This window comes from Opisthocomus hoazin, chromosome 24, assembly GCF_030867145.1.
Source record: "Opisthocomus hoazin isolate bOpiHoa1 chromosome 24, bOpiHoa1.hap1, whole genome shotgun sequence".
Classification (NCBI taxonomy): Eukaryota; Metazoa; Chordata; class Aves; order Opisthocomiformes; family Opisthocomidae; genus Opisthocomus; species Opisthocomus hoazin.
Genome location: NC_134437.1, coordinates 2,835,457 through 2,854,567, shown reverse-complemented (window position 1 = coordinate 2,854,567; position 19,111 = coordinate 2,835,457). Strand labels below are relative to the sequence as shown.

Sequence of the window (19,111 nt, the reverse complement as noted above, 5' to 3'; positions counted from 1 at the left end):
AGCTTGCTACCAGCGCAGTGCAGCCTCAATACCCAGGATAACTTCCTATTCCCACTTCTCTGGAATAGTATTCTGTCCTGGGGACATGAAACAGCTGAGATATGACAAGGTGAATAATTTGCTCGGCACCACTAAAGGCTTCAGAAGCAGAGCTGGAAAAGAACCCAGGATTTCCCTTCCGTAAAGGGGCACAAATACACAAAATTCATCTGCATATGGAAAAATCTTTCCCTGGAATTAGCCCCAGCTGTATGCAGGATCTCCCCTTCAGAGTACTCATCCCCATGCGACTGACGTCAAACAGAAGCAATTCCTTGTCCTCCAGGGTTTCAGCTTTTGGCTGAACACACTAAAAGGACTGAAAAGCGAGTGAGGGGTGTCTGGGGAGTCGGATGGGAATTGATGCAACCTTATGTGGTTCTCTTTCCCTCTCTTTCTTTTCTATAAGCACTCAGGTAGCTTTAAAAAAGAAAGATCAAATGGATCCTTTCTTCTTTTTAGCTGGCATTTGTCATCAGGAAAGAGGCTCTCAAAATGGTTTTGCAAGGAGCTAGGCATATTCTCTCTCATTTCGCTTCCCAGATCAAGCTGTTCACAGTGAAAGTCTGAAGAGGATTGTTTTTCTTGCTTTTTTTCTAGTGCTTGTCCCCAGCTCTCTCCGTCTGTTGGTTCTGCCAGTTTGACTTGAACTCTGAGAGGGCACTCTGGGTTTCTCACAACATTGCCAGGAAAGTGGTACAGGCAAAGATGCCCCTTGTGGCCCCCAAGGCAGAAGAGATGCCAGTTTAGGCTATCTCTGTGTAGCAGGGCTGGCAAATGGAGCTGAAGTGAGCCTTGTGAGATGGAGCTGGGGAGAGGAGGCAGATTTTTCTCTCTGCTTTTGGGCAAGTCACTTCATCCCTTTGTACTGCTGTTGCTCACACATAGGGCTGGAGGCTGAGCATTTGCTGAGCTCCTGGGCATCAGGCTCTCCATGGCAGGAGCTCTGTCGCTATGTACAGACACAGCCAGCAGCACAAGCGGCCCCAGTCTCTGGTGCAGCAGTCTGCTTTGTCTGTGGTAGCGGTGCAGAAGGCAGGCTGAGAGCTGAAGTAGGGGGTAGCCAGGTGCCAAACATCTCAGCCAGCTGATGTTTCTGTAGCCCAGGGCAGGAAAAAGGGTTAGTTACCAACCAGGCTCAAACACGACAGGGGCTGCAGGTGTGAGGGCTGAGCATGACACTGCATGACTGAGTCTGAATATGACATGTCATTTGCACACTTGGTTTACACACAGCGCTGGTAATAAATTCAGCTCTGGCAGAAACAGTTCGTGGGAACAGCACGTGTTTGAGCTAGGCATTGCATTGGTGCCGATGTGTTTGTATGATTGATGATTTTTTTTTTTTTTAATGCTGGAAAGAGTTGTTTTCCTATGGATTCTCTGTGAGCTGTGTGTATGTGCGTTTGTCTGTCTTTAGCCTGCAAGGGTTTCTTGACTTACAGTTAAGAGGCTGGGAGCATCAATACTATGCTTTGAGAAGGAACTGTGGGAAGAAAAATGGAGAGAGAGAAAGCACGAAATTAAAGAGTACGGGTTTCTAAGCCCAGTAGCGCTTCAGTCTGATTCCCCAGCCTCGCCCTTTTTGCACACTCGGTGGGTCAATTAGGACTGAGTATAGGATTATTGACCTGAGAGGATGGAAAGATGGAGTGCAGCTGAAGGTAAGGAGAATCACAGAATCACAGAATCACAGAATGGTAGGGGCTGGAAGGGACCTCTGTGCGTCATCCAGTCCAACCCTCCTGCCGAAGCAGGGCCACCTACAGCAGGCTGCACAGGACCTTGTCCAGGCGGGTCTTGAATATCTCCAGAGAAGGAGACTCCACAACCACCCTGGGCAGCCTGTTCCAGGGCTCCGTCACCCTCCGAGGGAAGAAGTTCTTCCTCATGTTCAGACGGAACTTCCTGTGCCTCAGTTTGTGCCCATTGCCCCTTGTCCTGTCACTGGGCACCACTGAAAAGAGCTTGGCCCCATCCTCCTGACACCCACCCTTCAGATATTTGTAAGCATTTATAAGGTCCCCTCGCAGCCTTCTCTTCTTCAGGCTGAACAAGCCCAGCTCCCTCAACCTCTCCTCATAGGGGAGATGCTCCAGTCCCCTCATCATCCTCGTAGCCCTCCGCTGGACTCTCTCCAGTAGCTCTTCATCTTTCTTGAACTGGGGAGCCCAGAACTGGACACAGTACTCCAGATGAGGCCTCAGAGGGGAAGGAGAACCTCCCTCGTCCTGCTGGCCACACTCTTCTTGATGCACCCCAGGATCCCATTGGCCTTCTTGGCAGCCAGGGCACACTGCTGGCTCATGGTTAACCTGTTGTCCACCAGGACGCCCAGGTCCCTCTCCGCAGAGCTGCTCTCCAGCAGGTCCGCCCCAAGCCTGTACTGGTGCATGAGGTTGTTCCTCCCCAGGTGCAGGACCCTGCATTTGCCTTTGTTGAACCTCATCAGGTTCCTCTCTGCCCAGCTTTCCAGCCTATCTAGGTCACGCTGAATGGCAGCACAGCCTGCTGGTGTATCTACCACACCTCCCAGTTTGGTGTCATCAGCAAACTTGCTGAGGGTACATTCTAACTCTTCATCCAGGTCGTTGATGAAGAAGTTAAACAAGACTGGGCCCAGTACTGACCCCTGGGGGACACCACTTGTTACCAGCCTCCAACTAGACTCAGCGCCGCTGATGACAACCCTCTGAGTTCTGCCATTCAGCCAGTTCTCTATCCACTTCACCGACCACTCATCCAGCCCACACTTCCTGAGCTTCCCTAGGAGGATATCATGGGAGACTGTGTCGAAAGCCTTGCTGAAGTCAAGGTAGACAACATCCACGGCTCTCCCTTCGTCTACCCAGCCAGTCATGTCATTGTAGAAAGCTATCAGATTGGTCAGGCATGATTTCCCCTTGGTGAATCCATGCTGACTACTCCTGATAACCTTCTTTTCTTCCACATTTCCTCCAGAATGGAGGTGGAAGAGGAGGAAAGTAGAGAGTGAGAGAGAACAAGTGTGACTGGGGTAAATAAAGGCAAAAAGAGAGGAGGTAGAAAAAGCTGGGGCACAGAGCTGCTCCCTGGCTCTTTCAGCCCCGACTTCCACTCTACCGTTCTTGGCCCCAGGCTGCCTGTGAGCAGGGCCTTGTGAGGAAGAGGCAGACCAAGCAGATGGGATGAAAGCCTGATAAATAACTGTACTGCAGCCAACCACCTAGGCATGAAGCGCTCATGTGTGTAGGGAGGTAAGGAATGGGAATAAGACCCATGGCCATGCCCTTCCTTCCCACAGTGCTACTTTGGTGATATCAAACTTATTCCTCACTTCTTTGGCTGGGCAGCTAGAGAAATAGTCACCAGCATCTTTGGTTTAGCCATGTGCTCCTATGTGCTGCTTCTCCTTCCTGGGGGTTAGGAAGCAATTACTCCCGATGGTGTTTTGCTCCTGCCTGGAACGTAAATAACCAACCATGCTTTCCACTCCTCTTACACGGATGGTGATGAGCAACAGTCAGGGGAGCTGTTAGAGGAGGCAATAGCCTTCTTTAGCATCCCACAGCCCAGTTTTCAGATGTGCCCTTGTCTTTGTTGATTCAGGGGCCTAATTCACCCATTGGCAGAGGACCAACATTAGGCTATTCTATCCTTCGGTCAGCTTTGGGATCGTTGGCTTGATGTAGCTGGGAAAGACCAGCTATATGGTCTATAATGTGTTTGCTATACATATGTGCCTATGTGTATATGTAGACATGCAAAATATATGCATGTGCATTTAGGCACTTCTTTACAAACCTAATTATACCCCCATTATTTCCTTTTGTTTCTTACAAATTGCTGACAATATGTGCACATTTTTTTGGGAGGAGGGGAAGGAATTACTTGAGTAATTTTTAAGTGCCTAAGAGAAGTAATTACTTTGCTTTGCTTCAGTAATAAAGAATAACCAAGCCGTGTGTGTCTTTTCCTAACACACAGGGGTTTTTAAATTTTTTATCTGCCTTTGTTCATTTATTCTGTGTATCTATCTCTAGACTTAGTTTTGCATTATTCGAGTTTCACACTTATCTGACTGTTCTGACATGGGCAGGTCATAAATGGCAGGGCTCTAAATCATCACCGCTTTCCTGGAACTTGAGATGAAATTAACACTGGTGGATCAGCTGCCCAGGAGAGTTACATGGGCAGGAAACTGGAGTCAGTGTGGTGTCCCATTCCTTTGTTTTTGTCAAATGGAAAGTCAGGTGTGGAGATGCACTCTGAAGATGAGCCTGCTAGAGGCAAGCCACTGGAAACAAAAGAGTGACCTGGCCATCTTACCCTAAGCCTGTACCTGCTGGATTGTGCTGGAAGGTGAGATGCCTTAAGGTTCTGAGTCTGCTTTCTGGATAGCAGAGAGCATAGACTGAAAGTGCTGCACATCCCATTAGCCAAATCCAAGGGGCTGTATGTGATCCAAATAAGTCCACTCATCTCCCTTGTAATCATAGAGAAGGGAAGGAAAAAAACCCATCCATGTAAAGAACCTGATTGTCATCATGCGATGGATTTACCCTGGAGACACTCTACTGACTCTTGCCTGTAATGCTGCTGTCTGAGAGTTTGGCTTCAGGGCTCTCTGCATTAATGGGTATTTTCCGGCCAGCACCACCAGGTTCTGGACGTGCCCAAAGGCAGGCACAGAACCAGCAAGTCAGTGTCACCTCTGCAATACTGCCTAGCCCTACTAAGTATCATCTCTTGTGTCAGCCATGATCTTTGTTTCCCCTAGGCCGAACGGGACTCTGCCAGGGAGCGTGGAAATCCAGAACAACACCATCTACTTTAAAGGGCCTGTCTCCTACAGCGTGGCTGGCACCTACATCTGTGAGGCCTCCAACGCCATTGGTACACGGTCGGGCTTGGTGGAAGTCAATGTCACAGGTAGGAAAACACTTGGTGTGCTTTGAGAGACAGAAGAGGAGGAGGAGGAGGAGGAGGAGGAGGGGAGAGGATAGTGTGGGTGGCTGACAACTACCAGTCAGTTATATCTCCTTAACATCTGTCTTAATCACCAATATCTCCTTCTAGGGGTGGGGAGTTTCATGATGCAAAGGGAGCAGTGAAGTTCTTTGCTTTGCACTGGTTTTGCACTGGTTTGGCTTGGATTTTTTTCTCCTTTCCTCTTGTTGTCTTTTCCTTTCTTACACCAAGATGCATTCAATTTGTTTCCCCCTTGTGTTCTGCTTTGGATTCAGAGAGATCATTGGGTATGTTAACAGTGAAGACATGTCAGGGAGATATTTATTAGAAAGTATAAGAAGGAGTAGGATGAGGATATAGACTGCCACTGAGGCAGTAAAGCAGGAGATGGATGAGTCATTTGTTCAGGATGTTGTCTGGTGTTTCTAATGTTATGCAATTCTCGTGATTTCTCATTTGTGCTCCTTCCAATGCCATGTTGGTCAGTGCACTTGCTCATCCGGCTGCCGCAGGTTACCAAGAAGCTGTAAGCACTTGAGTACCTTCATCTGGGCTCCAGAAAGGAAAAACATCACAAGATGCAGACAATGGGAAGTGATGCTATGTGATGTCATCATATGGGACAGAATGAATTTGTTGACTTGCAAATCAGTGTAGCTACAGCAGTAAAGAAAAAAACATGTGGATGTGCTTAGGCAGTGTTAGGGAGAGAAAGTGATGTCAAGAAATAGGTTAAAGAGAAGAAATCACATATGGCAGTAGCCTGATTTCGGAGAGACAAAGTGCTATTGCAAGGCATCACCAAAGGCGAAAAGTGGCTGTCGGTGCCTTGAGAGCAGGGAAGGGAAGTTTACCACATTCCTGTGGGGTAAAAGTAGTGATTTGTTTTATCAGTAGGTTAATGACAGTCAGTGATCACCAGTTGTGGGTCTCACGAGAGAGATGTAAGTACCCATTGCAGTAGTGAGCTGGAGCACTGACACGCTGCAATGAGCTCTGGGGTCTCAGGGACAGAGGAGGGAGTCACCTTCCGATGAAGCAGTGCTGCCTGCCTGGAAGACATGCCTGGCAGGTGGGGCCACTTGCCGAGGCTCTCCTCTGGCCCCCAAGCTGGCCAGCAGTGCTGCAGCGGCTCAGTGCTGGTCTCCTTCAGGTCTTCCCCATATACCCCAGCTTGGGACCATTGCCAGGCAGGCAGGCAGGCAGCACAAACCACAGCACACGGCTACTTTTCCAGCAGGACTCATAGCAGGGACTGCGGGGTGTTGTAGCTGCAGACCTGCTCTCTCTGGGGAGAGGAGTGGGGCCGTGGCTGCAGCCAGGTGAGCTGGAGAGCGTGCTGGGGACTCCCAAGGCCTGGGAAACTCAGGACAGGTTCCCGAGGTTGTTAGTCCTTCCTGCTGTCCAACCTGAGAGTGATGAAATGGGCTTCTCAGAGGGGCCAAGCTTCAGCCTCCTGCACCTGCTTTCTATAGTGGTAAGTGCTGAGCAAGCGTAAAGATTAAGCTCAGGCAGCTGACCTTCTGAAATCAGCAATAACACTGCGTTTGGCAGCCTCCCACCTCAGTTCCCGTCTTCTGTAATATGGGTAAACCAGGCTGTTCTTCCTCTATCCATGCGCTTGGAGGTCAATGGATGGGATGTGCTAATTAGATGCTAATTACCAGGTATTTATTTATGATTATTATCACTGTAGCAGGCCTTTAATTCACACCTCCTGTCCTGGATCCTTGCCTGCTGAGTTGTTCTGGTATATGCTTTTCTCTGGGGGATATTTCATTTGCCAGTAAAAGGCACCAGAATAACAAAGCTCTTTGTTCAGGACAGATGGGGCGCAGCACCCACCCTGCCCAACTGCCCGAAGCCAGGGGAAGGTCTTGGCCAAAGTCTGTTCAGCTGCTGGCCATTTCTTGGGAGCTGCCACCAGCGGCACTGTGTTTCTGGGACAGTGCAGGCAACTGCCTGGTACAAACTGAGCAGACTCGCTTCCCATCGGCAATAGAGAACCATCCTATGCAGTGACTAGCACCTTGGGTCACATTTGAAGCAGTGATCAGAGCAAAAAAGCCTCCAAGCTCAGTCCCCAGTCACAGAGCAGGAGGTGGGGTCGGCATTGCAGAAGACTTAGAAAGGAACAGGCTCTCTTTGCCATGTCTCATTTTCCATTTCTGTGTAGCCCGCATGTCCATTTCTGCCATCATTCTGTCTATCCAAACACCGTGTATCTCTTGTGGTGTCAGGACACATGTTCCCAAACACCAGATACAGCGCTCTCTTCATATTTCCTGCTGACACCTGCAGCGTTTTATCTGTCTCAGCGCTGCAGTAGCAGCACAGCCTGGGCAGGCTGCACCAACTTGCACACATGGGCACGGACTCCTCTAGGGATGAGGGTCTGTGGGTTCCCCCTCCAGGCTTCAGTAAATGTCTCCCTTCCTGGTGGTTTTTCAGGGGACTGGTAGAGCGTCATTGTTACACTCGATCAGCGCAGTGCTGGCAAGGGGAGCAGAGACTGGCAGGATTTCTGGGGAATGACTTAGGGTTGATGTCTGCCTGCCTGTGATCGCAATTTATTCCCAAAGGTCTGAATTGTGGGGTTGAGGTTAAATCAGAAAGAAGGAGGGGCACACCAGCAGCTGCCCTGCTAGGAGGGTTTGGCAGCCAACCCGTTAGGCCAAGCCTCCACCGCAGAAAAAAAAAGCTTTTAATAATTCATGGGATCTGAATATGTTTATCCAGCTCCCCCTAAGGACCGATTAGTCCAGTGCTGGGGAGGGCTCAGCCGTCCTTGCTCAGCTATTACAGGTACATTTGTTTGGGTCTTGCAGGCAATTTAGGGATTGTCAGTGGACCACGCAACCTCTTTCAAGAGCTGCTTGCAATAAATGGAGTTCAATCTAGTGAGCAGCCAGCCTTGGGAGAAAAAAAAAACAGAAGGCTGATGCAGAGAAAACCCTGCAGCAGCTTTTCTGCCTCCTGTCTCCTCGGGTACAGACCTTCCCCCTCCTGCCACCCAGCATCCTTTCTCCCAGCCCAGAGAGAAGTTCACGGTTCAGCCCCCTCACGGGGAGGGCCATTTGTTCAGAGGGAGAAGGCTGAATGCTTCTATTAGAGTTATAGTGCATTAAAGAGATTGGTAAGTGGAAATTTAATATTTTATTCCAGCAATCTGTTCCTATAATAGCTTCTCCTGCCTTGCAGGACCTTTGTCAGTTGCAGCCAAGCTACGTAGTGTGACATGTAACTATTTATTACAGGCGGTTGGGTGACATAGTAAAAGGCTGTGGTTACAGACTGCCTGGGCCTCCATGTGTGTCCCTGTGTGCCTGCACACAGGCGTGGTGGTCCTGCACAGAGAGGTGGTCATGTACATACACATGTATGCGTGACCATGGTCTGCATCCTGGCACGCAAATGGGCCTCCCAAACCTGCATGCCTGCACAGGGAGGCCTGCTGCACAGTCACGTGTGCGTGTAGGGTGCAAGAGCATCAGGGCATGTGTGAATATGCATGTATTTATGAAGATGTGTATGGGCTTGTGTGCAGCAGTGCATATACATACCCTGCCCCTTGTTGCATGTATGTACATGTACATTTGTGTGTGTATGTGGGGGGACACTCATGCACTTGTGTACTGGCTTCAGCCAGGGGAAGCACAAGGGGAAAGGCGTTGTTAAAACACCTCTTCTCCCCACGGGCCTTCAGGCACCAGGCAAACATCAAAGCCAAAGGAGAATCACAGTGCTAGAGCTGGGGAGCAGGGAGAGCAGAGACTGTGCTGAGGCAGTGACTGCTATCAGCCTCTCTGCTGCAGGGCTCCTGTCTGCTTCCTGAGGCTGGGAGAGAGTCTTTTCCTCCAAGATACTGCAGGCTCCCCTGGTTGCTTGCTTGGTGTAGCCCCACCTCTGCACCCCTCAGATCTCCAGGAGACAGGACATGATGTGCAGGTGGCTCGAGGAGGGCCTGTGAGCACGGGCGGTTCTGTGCCATTCCCTGCCCCGGGCCGTGCCAGCCCATGGGCAGGAGGCTTTGCAGCCCTGGCCTTGGATGTGTGATGGGCTGCGGGGAAACGGGAGGCTGGCAGGGGCTGACGGCCCCCCCATGTGCTTGGCTTGCACCAGGGAGTTATTTACACACCACCAGAGTTCTGGTCCCAGCAAGGTCACTGCAAACAGCCTGTGGGGCTCGCTGGAGCCCTCCGCCACGCGGCAGCAGGCCTTTGCTACGGGCTCAGAGCGCAAGAGGAAGCCCTTTCCGGGAAGCGTTCAATGCTGAGTGCAGAGCAGGTGCACCCAAAGCCCAGCCGCTGGCCAGGGCTGTGCCACGCTGCACCAGCGAGTGCTTGTGGCTGTTTTAGGTGGGAGGACATAGGGCCAGGGGCTAAAGAGGAGCAACCCTGGGGGGTCTGTCTGATGCTAATCTTCCGGATGGTGGGCAGGAGTATCTGCTGCATCCTGTCTGATGGCATCTGTGCCAACGGCCCCTGCGGGAGCAGTGCTTGATTGACAAGTGATAGGTGACCTGACAGGGAGATTAAAACCTAAGACATGTTTAGCATCTGGCCTAAAAGCCGTCACACTCTGAAATGCAGTGGCAGCTGCTAAACTTCTGGATTAGTTGCCAGTGGTTTTTCCACCCCCACCACCTCCTCTCCCCACCGGCCCCGCTCCGCATGGGGAGAGCAGAAATCCCTGGTAGGGAGAGGAAAGGCAGAATCCTTTGAAGCCAGAGATGGACATGCATAGGTGCAAGGGCTGTTGTGAAGAAAAAAGGGTAGCAGTGCTACAAGCTTCTCAACTTGCAGTCCTGTCCAGGCTGAGGCAGGTCCAGAGGCATCTCCCTTTTTTCACTCACATACATGTTTGTAATACAGCGGGTCAAAGTCCTGGGATAATTTGGTGTGGACTGTAGTAGCAGAGAAAGTTTGCTGTCAACAATCTGTCTTGTAAAACAACCCGCATGATCACCACTGTATTTGCTGAGGTCACTGGAAACTGGGAAGCTCCATGAGCCCGTTGACTTTAAGGTTCCTGCTGCTTACCCTGGCTAGAGCCAGCCAAAGGCCCCCCTGCTTCCCCTTGCAGCGGTTGTTTGATCTTGCAAGACAGAAGGAAATCCAGGGCCTTCCTCTGGAGGAGCTTCATGCTAGGAGCAGCTTGGGCTGACACATGATTTCCCGTGGAGTTTGACATTTTCCTCAATGCCCATGGTTACAATGAGAATCTCGGCTGGTGCTGGGTTTTTCCTTGGCCCTTACGATCGAAGGGAAAAGGATGGAAATGTGACTTCAAGAAAAACTGTGTCCACAGGAAGTAGTATCTTTTAAAATATCGAGGCAGTGTGATGAACAGAGGGCTTTTGAAAACTGGTTTCCCGTGGCTCTGCATATCAGAGAAGAATTACTTGGTGTCTAAAAATATGCATTTTCTGATCTGGGCGCTTTCTGCCCTTGGGAGCAGCCTCTTGTCCCTGTGGGTTCTCTGATGTCTAGTGAGGTTTAGCTCCCACCTCTGCCAGGGAGCCCACTCCAGCTTTCTCCAAGAGCTTTTTGATAGGGATGATTTTGGCTCATTCTTATTTCTGAAGTCCCTCCTGCAATGGGGAAGGCTTGGTTTGTCTCTGCAATGGCAGCACTGCTATGCCCCTGAGTGCTGCAGGGAGAAGGCAGGAGTCGGGGCAGGGAGATGCTCGAGCCCTCTGCCTTGCATGGGGGGATCGAAGAGAACCCATGGGCTCGGCTGGGTGCCAGGGCGAAGCCCGGGGCGACCCCCCGTCTCCCTGCGCTCCCAGCTGCTGCCCCAGAGGTCCGGCTCCTGGCACGGGGACAGGAAGCTGGGCTGAATGCAACAGCTGGCAGAGCCGGGCAGCGGGCAGATAGTGTTGCTGCTTTAATTCCTATTCATACAGCACTCCCTCTTTTTATGAGGGCTGGGGGGTAGCAGAAGGCGGGGAGGCTTTTTATGCCGGTATTAAAGCCTAGCTTGTTCCCCCTCCCTCCACTCTGCTGTCCCCTGTTTCTCCAGTCTGCTTTTCGCTGCAGCTTTAATTCTCTCCAGACTCTTCCTAATGGATTTTTCACATGGGGCCCCCAGCACGCTCAGGCATCGCACCAGTTTCCAGAAATTTCACGCACCCCTCAAACACAAAAAGGGGATCCTTTGCCCACCCTTCCCCTCTCTCCCCAGGCCGCAGTTCTTCTCTCTTTGGCACCCCAGACGCGAGGCTCGGTGGGCAGAGGGGTAAGTCCCCCTTCGGGGGCTGCCAGCAGCAGATGCGTGCGGAGCTTCAGCCGGCCCGCAGCGGGCCCGGCCGTGGGACGCCGGGGCACCGTGGCTGCGGCCGTGCCGGGCGGTGCCCGGCGGCGGCGCGGCGCGGGGGGCCCCGCACGGCCCGGCTCCGGCGCAGGGCGGAGGGAGGGCGAAAGCCAGGCCCCGCGGAGGGCACCCTGCGCAAGGCGGCGGCACGGCGGGCAGAGCCCCAGCCGCGCAGAGCCCCGGCCGCGCACCCCGCTCCCCTCTCTCCCCGGCGCGGCCGGGCTCGCTGCCCGCTGCAGCCCGGCGGCCACGGAGAGGGGCCGCGGCGGGGCGGGCCGCAGCGCCATCCAGCGGCGGTGGGCGGCTGCGCCCTCCCGGCGCTGGGGCCGTCCCTCTCCCCCGGGGCACCCGGTCCCCGAACCCCCGGAGCCGCTCGCTGTTGCGGGCTGCGGGGGAGCGCGGTGGGTGGACGAGGGGGGGAAGGCGGCTCTGTGGGTAGGGAGCGGGTGATTCCGGCTGCTGGCGTGCGATCTTCCCGTCTGCCTTCGCCCTCTCTTCCCACAGTTGGGGTTTGTTGTCTCTGGCACGGGGACTGGGCCGCTGCGAGGAGGACGGGGATGGGGTGTGAGCAGAAAATAGTTACTTCCCTGAACAGCGTGTGAAATCCAGCGCGGCAGCATGTTAGTTTTCATGTCCGCGGCATCGGCAGTGGCAAGGGGGTGGCGTGTAGGCAAGTGCTATCTCAGGGGCAGGCAGCACAAAGGGCAGGGAAAAATTAAATATATATGAGAAAAGTAGAAAAACATTCCCTCTTTCACTTCATGCATCCAACCTGGGCTGTAAGTGAGGCTTTTAATAGAAAAGTGGGCCAAGCTCCTTTTGAAATTGTGCGCAGACTTCCCCTCTCAGATCTGTCTGTTTTCCAGAGCTGGGAGGCAGAGGGGATCAGTACGGCTTTAGGGACGCTGCGCCCAGCATGCACACCATGTCTGGGTCTCTTCGGGGATATTGGGACCCATGGTCCCATGCACAAAATCAGCTTTGCTGCAGGGAAAAGCAAGGTGGGAAGAGGCTTCAGGTGGGAACTGTGGGGTGGGGGAAAATAGAAGATACAGCCCCTGGAGTCTGAGCCACCTTGCTGGTCTTTCACTGCACCCACTTAAGCTCCAGGTGGACCCCTGCTTTGTGCACATTTCTGGGGCATTGGGCACCCCAGGTTTGCAGAGGCTAGGATGGCAAGGAACAGGCCTGGGGAGGTGGCATGGGTGGGAGTAGAAAGAGTTGTGCGGACACTTGTGTGGTTGAAGCTGAGCCCTCAGCAGCCAGGACTACGAGGGGATGGATGTGACATTTCTTGCTGTCTCTGCAGAGAGGTTTTGCATTAACCAGCTGGCTATGATAAGCCGTCTGTTGATGCAACGTGGTTTTGGCTTTCCAGAAGCCACCCCGGCTTCCTATGCTGAAATACATGTCTTCGCTCCTGCTCTGAAGGCTGTCTTTGGAAAGAGATGCTGGCTCCTGCCTGCACAGTGTCTTGCTCCTCATTCTGGCTGCAGCAGGGAGCCCCAGCCCATTCTGCCCAGTGTGCTGTTCTGTGTGTGGTTTAAGGCTCATGAGGCTTTGCTCAAGGCAAGTCAGCACTGCAGAAACCAAGATGCTTTTGTTGGGATGATGTCTCAGGAAAGGCAGGAATGAAATGGCTCTCAGGCACAAGCAAAACATTTGTGCCGCAAGGATCAGGCCAGCAATTGCTCAAATTCAGTGCCCTTGTCCAAAATCTGCAGCTGTTTCAGGAAGTGCCTTTACCCAGGGGAATCTTTTTTCTCTCTTCTTCCTTAGCAGCTGGACTAAGCTGTGCTGCAGGGAAACCCACTCCCTGTCCAGCTCCTGCATGTTCAGGGCTTCCTGCCCTAAAGCAGAAAGGTGGCTGCCAGCAGCAGGCAGTCCTGCCAGTGCATGGAGAGGGTCAGGAGAAAGACTCTGCCTCGTATCCCTTTTGAATTTGCTGCTTTTGAGCCCCTCCCTCCCCATTACCCCATCCTGGCTGCTCTTCTGGGAGGCTTTGCTGAGATTGCTAGTCAGTCTGCACCTCTCCTGAGCTGCGGGGGTAAAAAGTGGGGGCCAGGAGGCTCCAGAGCAGCAGTAACAGCTTGCAGCTATGAGCAGGGCTGGCAGACAGGCCTTGGGCATGGAAGAAGGGTGAGGGCAAGGCTGCCAGGGGGCATTAACCAGGTGACTGCTGTCTAAATTCAGAGACAGCCACGTGAGGCTTAATACCTCATGGACACAGATGCTCAACAGGCAGTGTGTGAAAGCCGAGTTTGGCTAGGGGCTGTAAGTGTGCCCAGAGAGCGTTAGGAATGATTTAAGTCCTGGATCAAACTTCATCTGTGCCGAAGTGTAGGTGTTGAACAGCATGAAAGAGAAGAGAGCTTCTTTCTCATCTCTGTTCTTTTTCTCTTTGGAGTTATTTATTTTTTTTAAACAGGTCAGGGTAACTGTAGGAATAAGATTAGCATGAGTAGTGGCACTATGCTGGCCACAGTAATAGCAGAAGAAAAAGCAGGCATGGGAGGTCTGTGTCCCTGTGCTGCAGAGCACAGCCAGGTCAGCAAGTGCATTCAGGAGCCAGCCATGCCCCTGAGCATTGCTGTGCAGCTGCAGATCACTTGTGGGGTGGCTGGGAGGGGAGATCACTAGGTGCCACTGCCTTCTGGCCCAACCTAGACTGGTTGGGCTCAGGCTGGTCTGGGATACTGAGGAGGAGGATGCAAAGCTGGCAGGTCCAGTGTGGCGTCTACAGGAGCAGTCGTGGCAGCTCGGTGCTCACCATTGGATGGGGTCTTGCTCCCTGCCAGCAGCACCCTGGGACTGTCAGTATGCTTTGGTAAACTGGACCTGAAATGTCACCCAATAAAATGGAAAGCATCTGGACTCAAGGCGTTGGGCTTGTGGGATCTGAGTATGTCTGGAGAAACCAGGTGGGGTGGGGAGGGAAACACTGCTTCCAGCCTGCTGGGCTCCTGCATGAGGCTCGGCTAGCTTGGCATGGCACGCTACATTCCCCTTGCTAGGGCAGAGCTCCCATGTGCTGACCCCTGTGAGGACGCACCCTTTTCCCCTTTCCCTAGTTTTTCCCTTCCCTGTTCCTTACCCTCATCTTCCCATCCCTCCACCCCCCAAAAATGGCAATGAAAGCATGGAGGGAGGGCGCGTTTCCGCATGGTTTGACACTGTTCCCCCTTCCATCTGTCTTTTCCTACCCAGAATTTCCCTACACCCCGTCTCCAATCGATGATCGCAAATCCATGGTGCAGCCGAACATCCCCACACCGGTGATTGGGGGCATAGTGGGAGGCGTCTCGCTGGTCCTGGTGGTGGCCGTGGTGCTCTTTGTGGTACTCCGGCGCCGGCGTCACACCTTCAAGGGTGACTACAGCACAAAGAAGCACGTGTACGGCAATGGCTACAGTAAGGCCGGCATCCCACAGCATCATCCGCCCATGGCCCAAAACCTCCAGTACCCCGACGACTCGGACGACGAGAAGAAGCCAGGCCCGCTGGGCAGCAGCACCTACGAAGATGAGGATGAGGATGCAGGAGGCGAGCGCAAGCTGGGTGGCCCCAACAAATACGAGGAGGATGCTAAGCGGCCTTACTTCACGGTAGATGAGGGGGAGGCGCATCCCGAGCCTTATGACGAAAGGACACTCGGCTTCCAGTATGACCCCGAGCAGCTCGACATAGCGGAGAACATGGTCTCACAGAATGACGGATCTTTTATTTCCAAAAAGGAGTGGTACGTGTAGCTCGGCACCCCATTGCTACACACACACACACACACACACACACACACGAGTGATGCCCTCCCACTCCCCCTGCATCCCTGCTGAGCAGAGCCGAGCGTGCCACGGCTGCTTGCACACACACTGCACGCACGCTCACTCCCACGCACGCACACCCGCCCCGGCCAGCCCTGGGTGCTCGGCAGAGACTTTGGACACCTCCAGCACTGGCAGGAAGGGCGGGCTGGGGCGAGCGGAGAGGGAGGGCAGCTTTGCTTACAGATCATTTTGGGGCGTAAGGGAGGTGGGAGGTTGGGTAATTATTTTCTCGGTTTTGGTTTTGCTTTTTAATTTCTCTTGACAACTTTTGTCCCCTTCTGTGGTGTTTGTATTGGTTGGTGGCTTAGGTGTTACTATTTGCTTTAACGACTGTTGCCCAGCCTGTATATTACACTCTGTTTGTGTCTTCATGTCTCCGAGTGCCCTTCGGCCCCACTTTCCTCCCCAAGGTTCCTTCTCCCTCTTCTGCACCCCTGAAACACTGGAATTTGTTTGTATGTTATCTTCTTTGTTTTTTTTTTTAACCTTGGGAGGGGGTGAAGTGGGCTGTCTGTAGAAGGACAGAGGCCAGGAAAACTTACGGCAATGGAAACGTAGGTGCCATTATCAAGTGAAATTATTATTTTTTCCTCATCGATTTCTTTTCAGTGGGGTCTGGGTAGCATTCCCATTGCCCCCCTGCACGCCTGGGGAGATCCACTCCCAGTTTTTAATGACTCAATAAAAGGAAAAAGAGGAGAGAGGGGGGAGAAAAAGCCCTACAACAAATCCCAGGTGCATGGGCTGATAGCAGGGCAGGGAAACAGAGCTGCCATTTTCCTTCTACAATTTATTATTTCTTGGCTTTTCATTTTCTGTTTTTGTTTGAGTGTTCTTTTAAAAGAAAGAAAAGGAGTATTTATTGCTGACATTTTTTCCCCTGTGATGGCTCAGAGAAATGCTGGCTCTTTTTGTTCTTCTTGCTGTTGTTGTTGCCACAGAGCAGTTAACTCTGGCACAACAGTTGTGTGCTGCCCGGCACTCATGCACCTTGCTGCTGTTGCCTGGGGACAGGGACCAACTGGTACTACTTCATTTCTCCCACAGACTGACTGCCTCCAACTCTGGTCTGCAGACCCTGGCAGAGCAGATCTCCCAGGGTACCACTCAGTGTCTTTGAGGGCTTCAGTACAGGATCAGGCCCCTAAGTTTTGTAATACCACTAAGACTTGGTTGTCCTTTGTTTACACTTTTTTTTAAGGGGGGGGGCTGTGTCAGAGCACAGGGGCACTTCTCTCTAACTCTCCTAGCAACAACCCCAGCCCTTATGTATATTGCTTAGTCTGCGTTGATTGCCACTTTTTCAACAGCACATCCCTCTTCTGAGCAAAGGCTTGGTAGACAGGGCAGAAGTGAATGAGCCTGCGGTATTGATCCTGTCCTCCTTCCCTTGAGCCACTGCGTTGTGATGGGGAGGCCTGGATTGCTGCTATCTCTGCTCTGTGGATAAACGGGATTTGAGACTTCAGGGCCCTCTGTCTGACACTGACCATATCCAAATTAGATTCACAGAGTTGGGGCTTATTTTTCATCTTGTGGGTTGTGGTTTGTTTTTTTTTTTAATTTGATGTATAAATAAATCTTTTGTTTGAAAAGAAATCCCCAGTTTTCTGAGCTGTATTATCATGCACATCTAAAAATAGCAGGACTAATTCTCCTCCTGCCTTACCCGCTGGGTTTTGTTCCATAGCATGCAGCAGTTATCCTGCTAGAAAAGGGAGGGTGGAGAGTCAGACCCACGCAGATGAGTCAAGGTCAGATCTCTGACCCAGGCAGCCTCCAATGCTTTCCTTTAGTGTGTGGTGCTTGGTCCAGACAAGCTCAGCCTGAGCCGTCCACAGTTCATAGCTTGCTCTTACTGCCTTAGTGGTGGAGGGGGCTGGGAAATCGATGGTTACTTTGTAATCTTTCTGCCGTTCCTGCCAGCCCTCCCTGCTTCCTGGCTTCTGGCAGAACAGCCAGATGCCACAGGAAGGCTGCTTTGTGTCCATTCAAAGCATGGCAGACAGAGATTCTCTTGGGATCTCTCAGGCCAAACCTTAAAAATTACAGCTAAACCTTCCCGTGTCTGTCCACTGCCACCAGGAGCATCCTGCTACCAAGCAACCCCCCAGTAAAGGAAATGAAATCTCCAACATCTCTCTGTATCTCTGATCACTAGTAGGGGCTGATTATTGGGGGCAGTTGTAAACCTGCAGAGGGAATTCCTTCCCTCCCATGCCTTGGGATAACAGCATACACAGGGCTTTAATTCCCCAAAGTGTGAACCCTGTAATCGGGATCAGGACAGAGCAGCATTGCTGAGCACTGTACCTTACCTTACCCACAGCTTACTTTAATGTAACATGGGGTACACTGCAGAGCCTGCACAGTTTGTGATTCAGAGATAATTCTCAACAAAGTCAGTCTCTCAAGTGAATAATCCTTTAGATCTGAATTTCACAACTAGGCTCTAAAAAGGGTTGTGACATTTCCAACACCAGACTCTGGGTAGTCCATGACCAAGTGCAGAGTGGAAATCGGTGGCACAGACCCTCCTCTGCAAATTTCCCCCACAACAGATACATACTGCGTGGAGATGGATTTGGAAGGAAACAATCTTTTATAAAACCTGCAGTGTCCAGCAGTGATTCTTTCATGTTCTGCATTAGTCACAGGCAGGGGCCACTGATCTGATCTGGCAAATTCACATTGCACTGACTCCACAACACTGCGGGGCCTTAGCCCACAGTGAAGTTGTGTCCTAAAGACCCAAGGTACAAAGCCTTGCAAACAGAGCAGATGGGCCTGGGAGAGAACAGGATGGTATGACTGTTCCTGGGTTAAGGTATGGCTTGCAGGAAGTATGAATAAGGAGCCCTAAGAAATATGCTTTGGTAGTTATTAGCCTTGCACTTAGAGGTGTCATTTTTTGAGATTTAGCCTGCTTGGCTTATTCATTGCCCATTCTCGCACTGTCCACATACTCAGCTGAGTGGGAGCTCAAGAAACCGGTGGGACTCAGAGAAAGAAAAGGAGCTAGTGGAGCAATATGGTATTTCCAAGCTAGGGCCTATATACAGTTCTCTTTCTGCTACATCGCTTTTTTGCTCCCCAGTACTGCACCAGCACAAGCGTAGGAAGGAGCTCAGCCACTTAGCCCATCATTGTGGTTCAGAAGAGGGGTCAAATGACTGTTTTTCATCCAGAACCTGAGCAAGCCTGGAGTGGAAGATCCTTAGATAGTATTTCCTGGCACAGCAGTGAGGTACCCTGCAAGTTCAAGGTTCAGTAGTGCAATTCCTCTCATCTTTGGGCCCTTGAGCATTACTCCATTGGTGCAATTATACCCACAGCCTTAGAGAAATGCCGCCTCTGTGCAGTAATTTGCTTCTTGCTGTCCCTTGCAAGGTCAGCTAATTGGCCAAGAGACTCTTGGGGTGATAATTAGCTGAGTGGTTAGCTATTACTCCATAGCAAGGTAGACTAAAAAAGAAGTGTGGGGGAAAAAAAATCAGATTGATGTTTCATCAGAGAGCCATTTTGATCCAATAATAGCATCACTCCCTTCTCTGGGTTGAATTGCTCTGAGGGGGCCCTAGAAAGTAATTAGATCAGGTTTTCCACCAGCATCTGGAAGAAAGTGGTACCTGTCTCTATCCAAATGTGAGAGTGAGTTCAGTAGAGATGCCAGATTGAAGACCATGTGCATCCTGCTTCCTGGGAGGAGGTGCAGGGGAAGGAAGGCGCTGGAGACCGCACAGTGCTCACCCTTGGGGCCTCCTGCTGCCAGGACTGTGAGGGGAAGCAGAGTGGCAACCTGTTTTTTCCTCAGGGGACGGTGTCATTTGTCCCTTTCTGCCTCAGTTTCTCACAGTGGGCCAGATTCTGGCGGGCTGGATTCAAGCTGCCAATTTTCAGTGGTGATGCACTTTTGACAGCTGTGCACATGAGCTCGCAGGCTGGGCTGGCTGGGCCACCTCTCCGAGCAACCCTCAGGCTGC

At 51.9% G+C, this 19,111-nt stretch overlaps 1 protein-coding gene across 3 annotated transcripts in view; it reads left to right on the top strand.

The window, feature by feature from the left end:
* The window catches only part of NECTIN1 (nectin cell adhesion molecule 1), a 105,242-nt gene that overhangs the window by 50,301 nt on the left and 35,830 nt on the right, over positions 1-19,111 (top strand). For 2 of the 3 annotated variants that reach the window (XM_075442327.1, XM_075442329.1), the window contains exon 5: positions 4,799-4,950. In XM_075442327.1, coding sequence (XP_075298442.1) covers positions 4,799-4,950 — 152 coding nt within the window. Of the gene's footprint in view, positions 1-4,798; positions 4,951-14,511; positions 15,592-19,111 lie in introns of those variants that run through there. The other variant, XM_075442328.1, reaches the window with a different exon arrangement.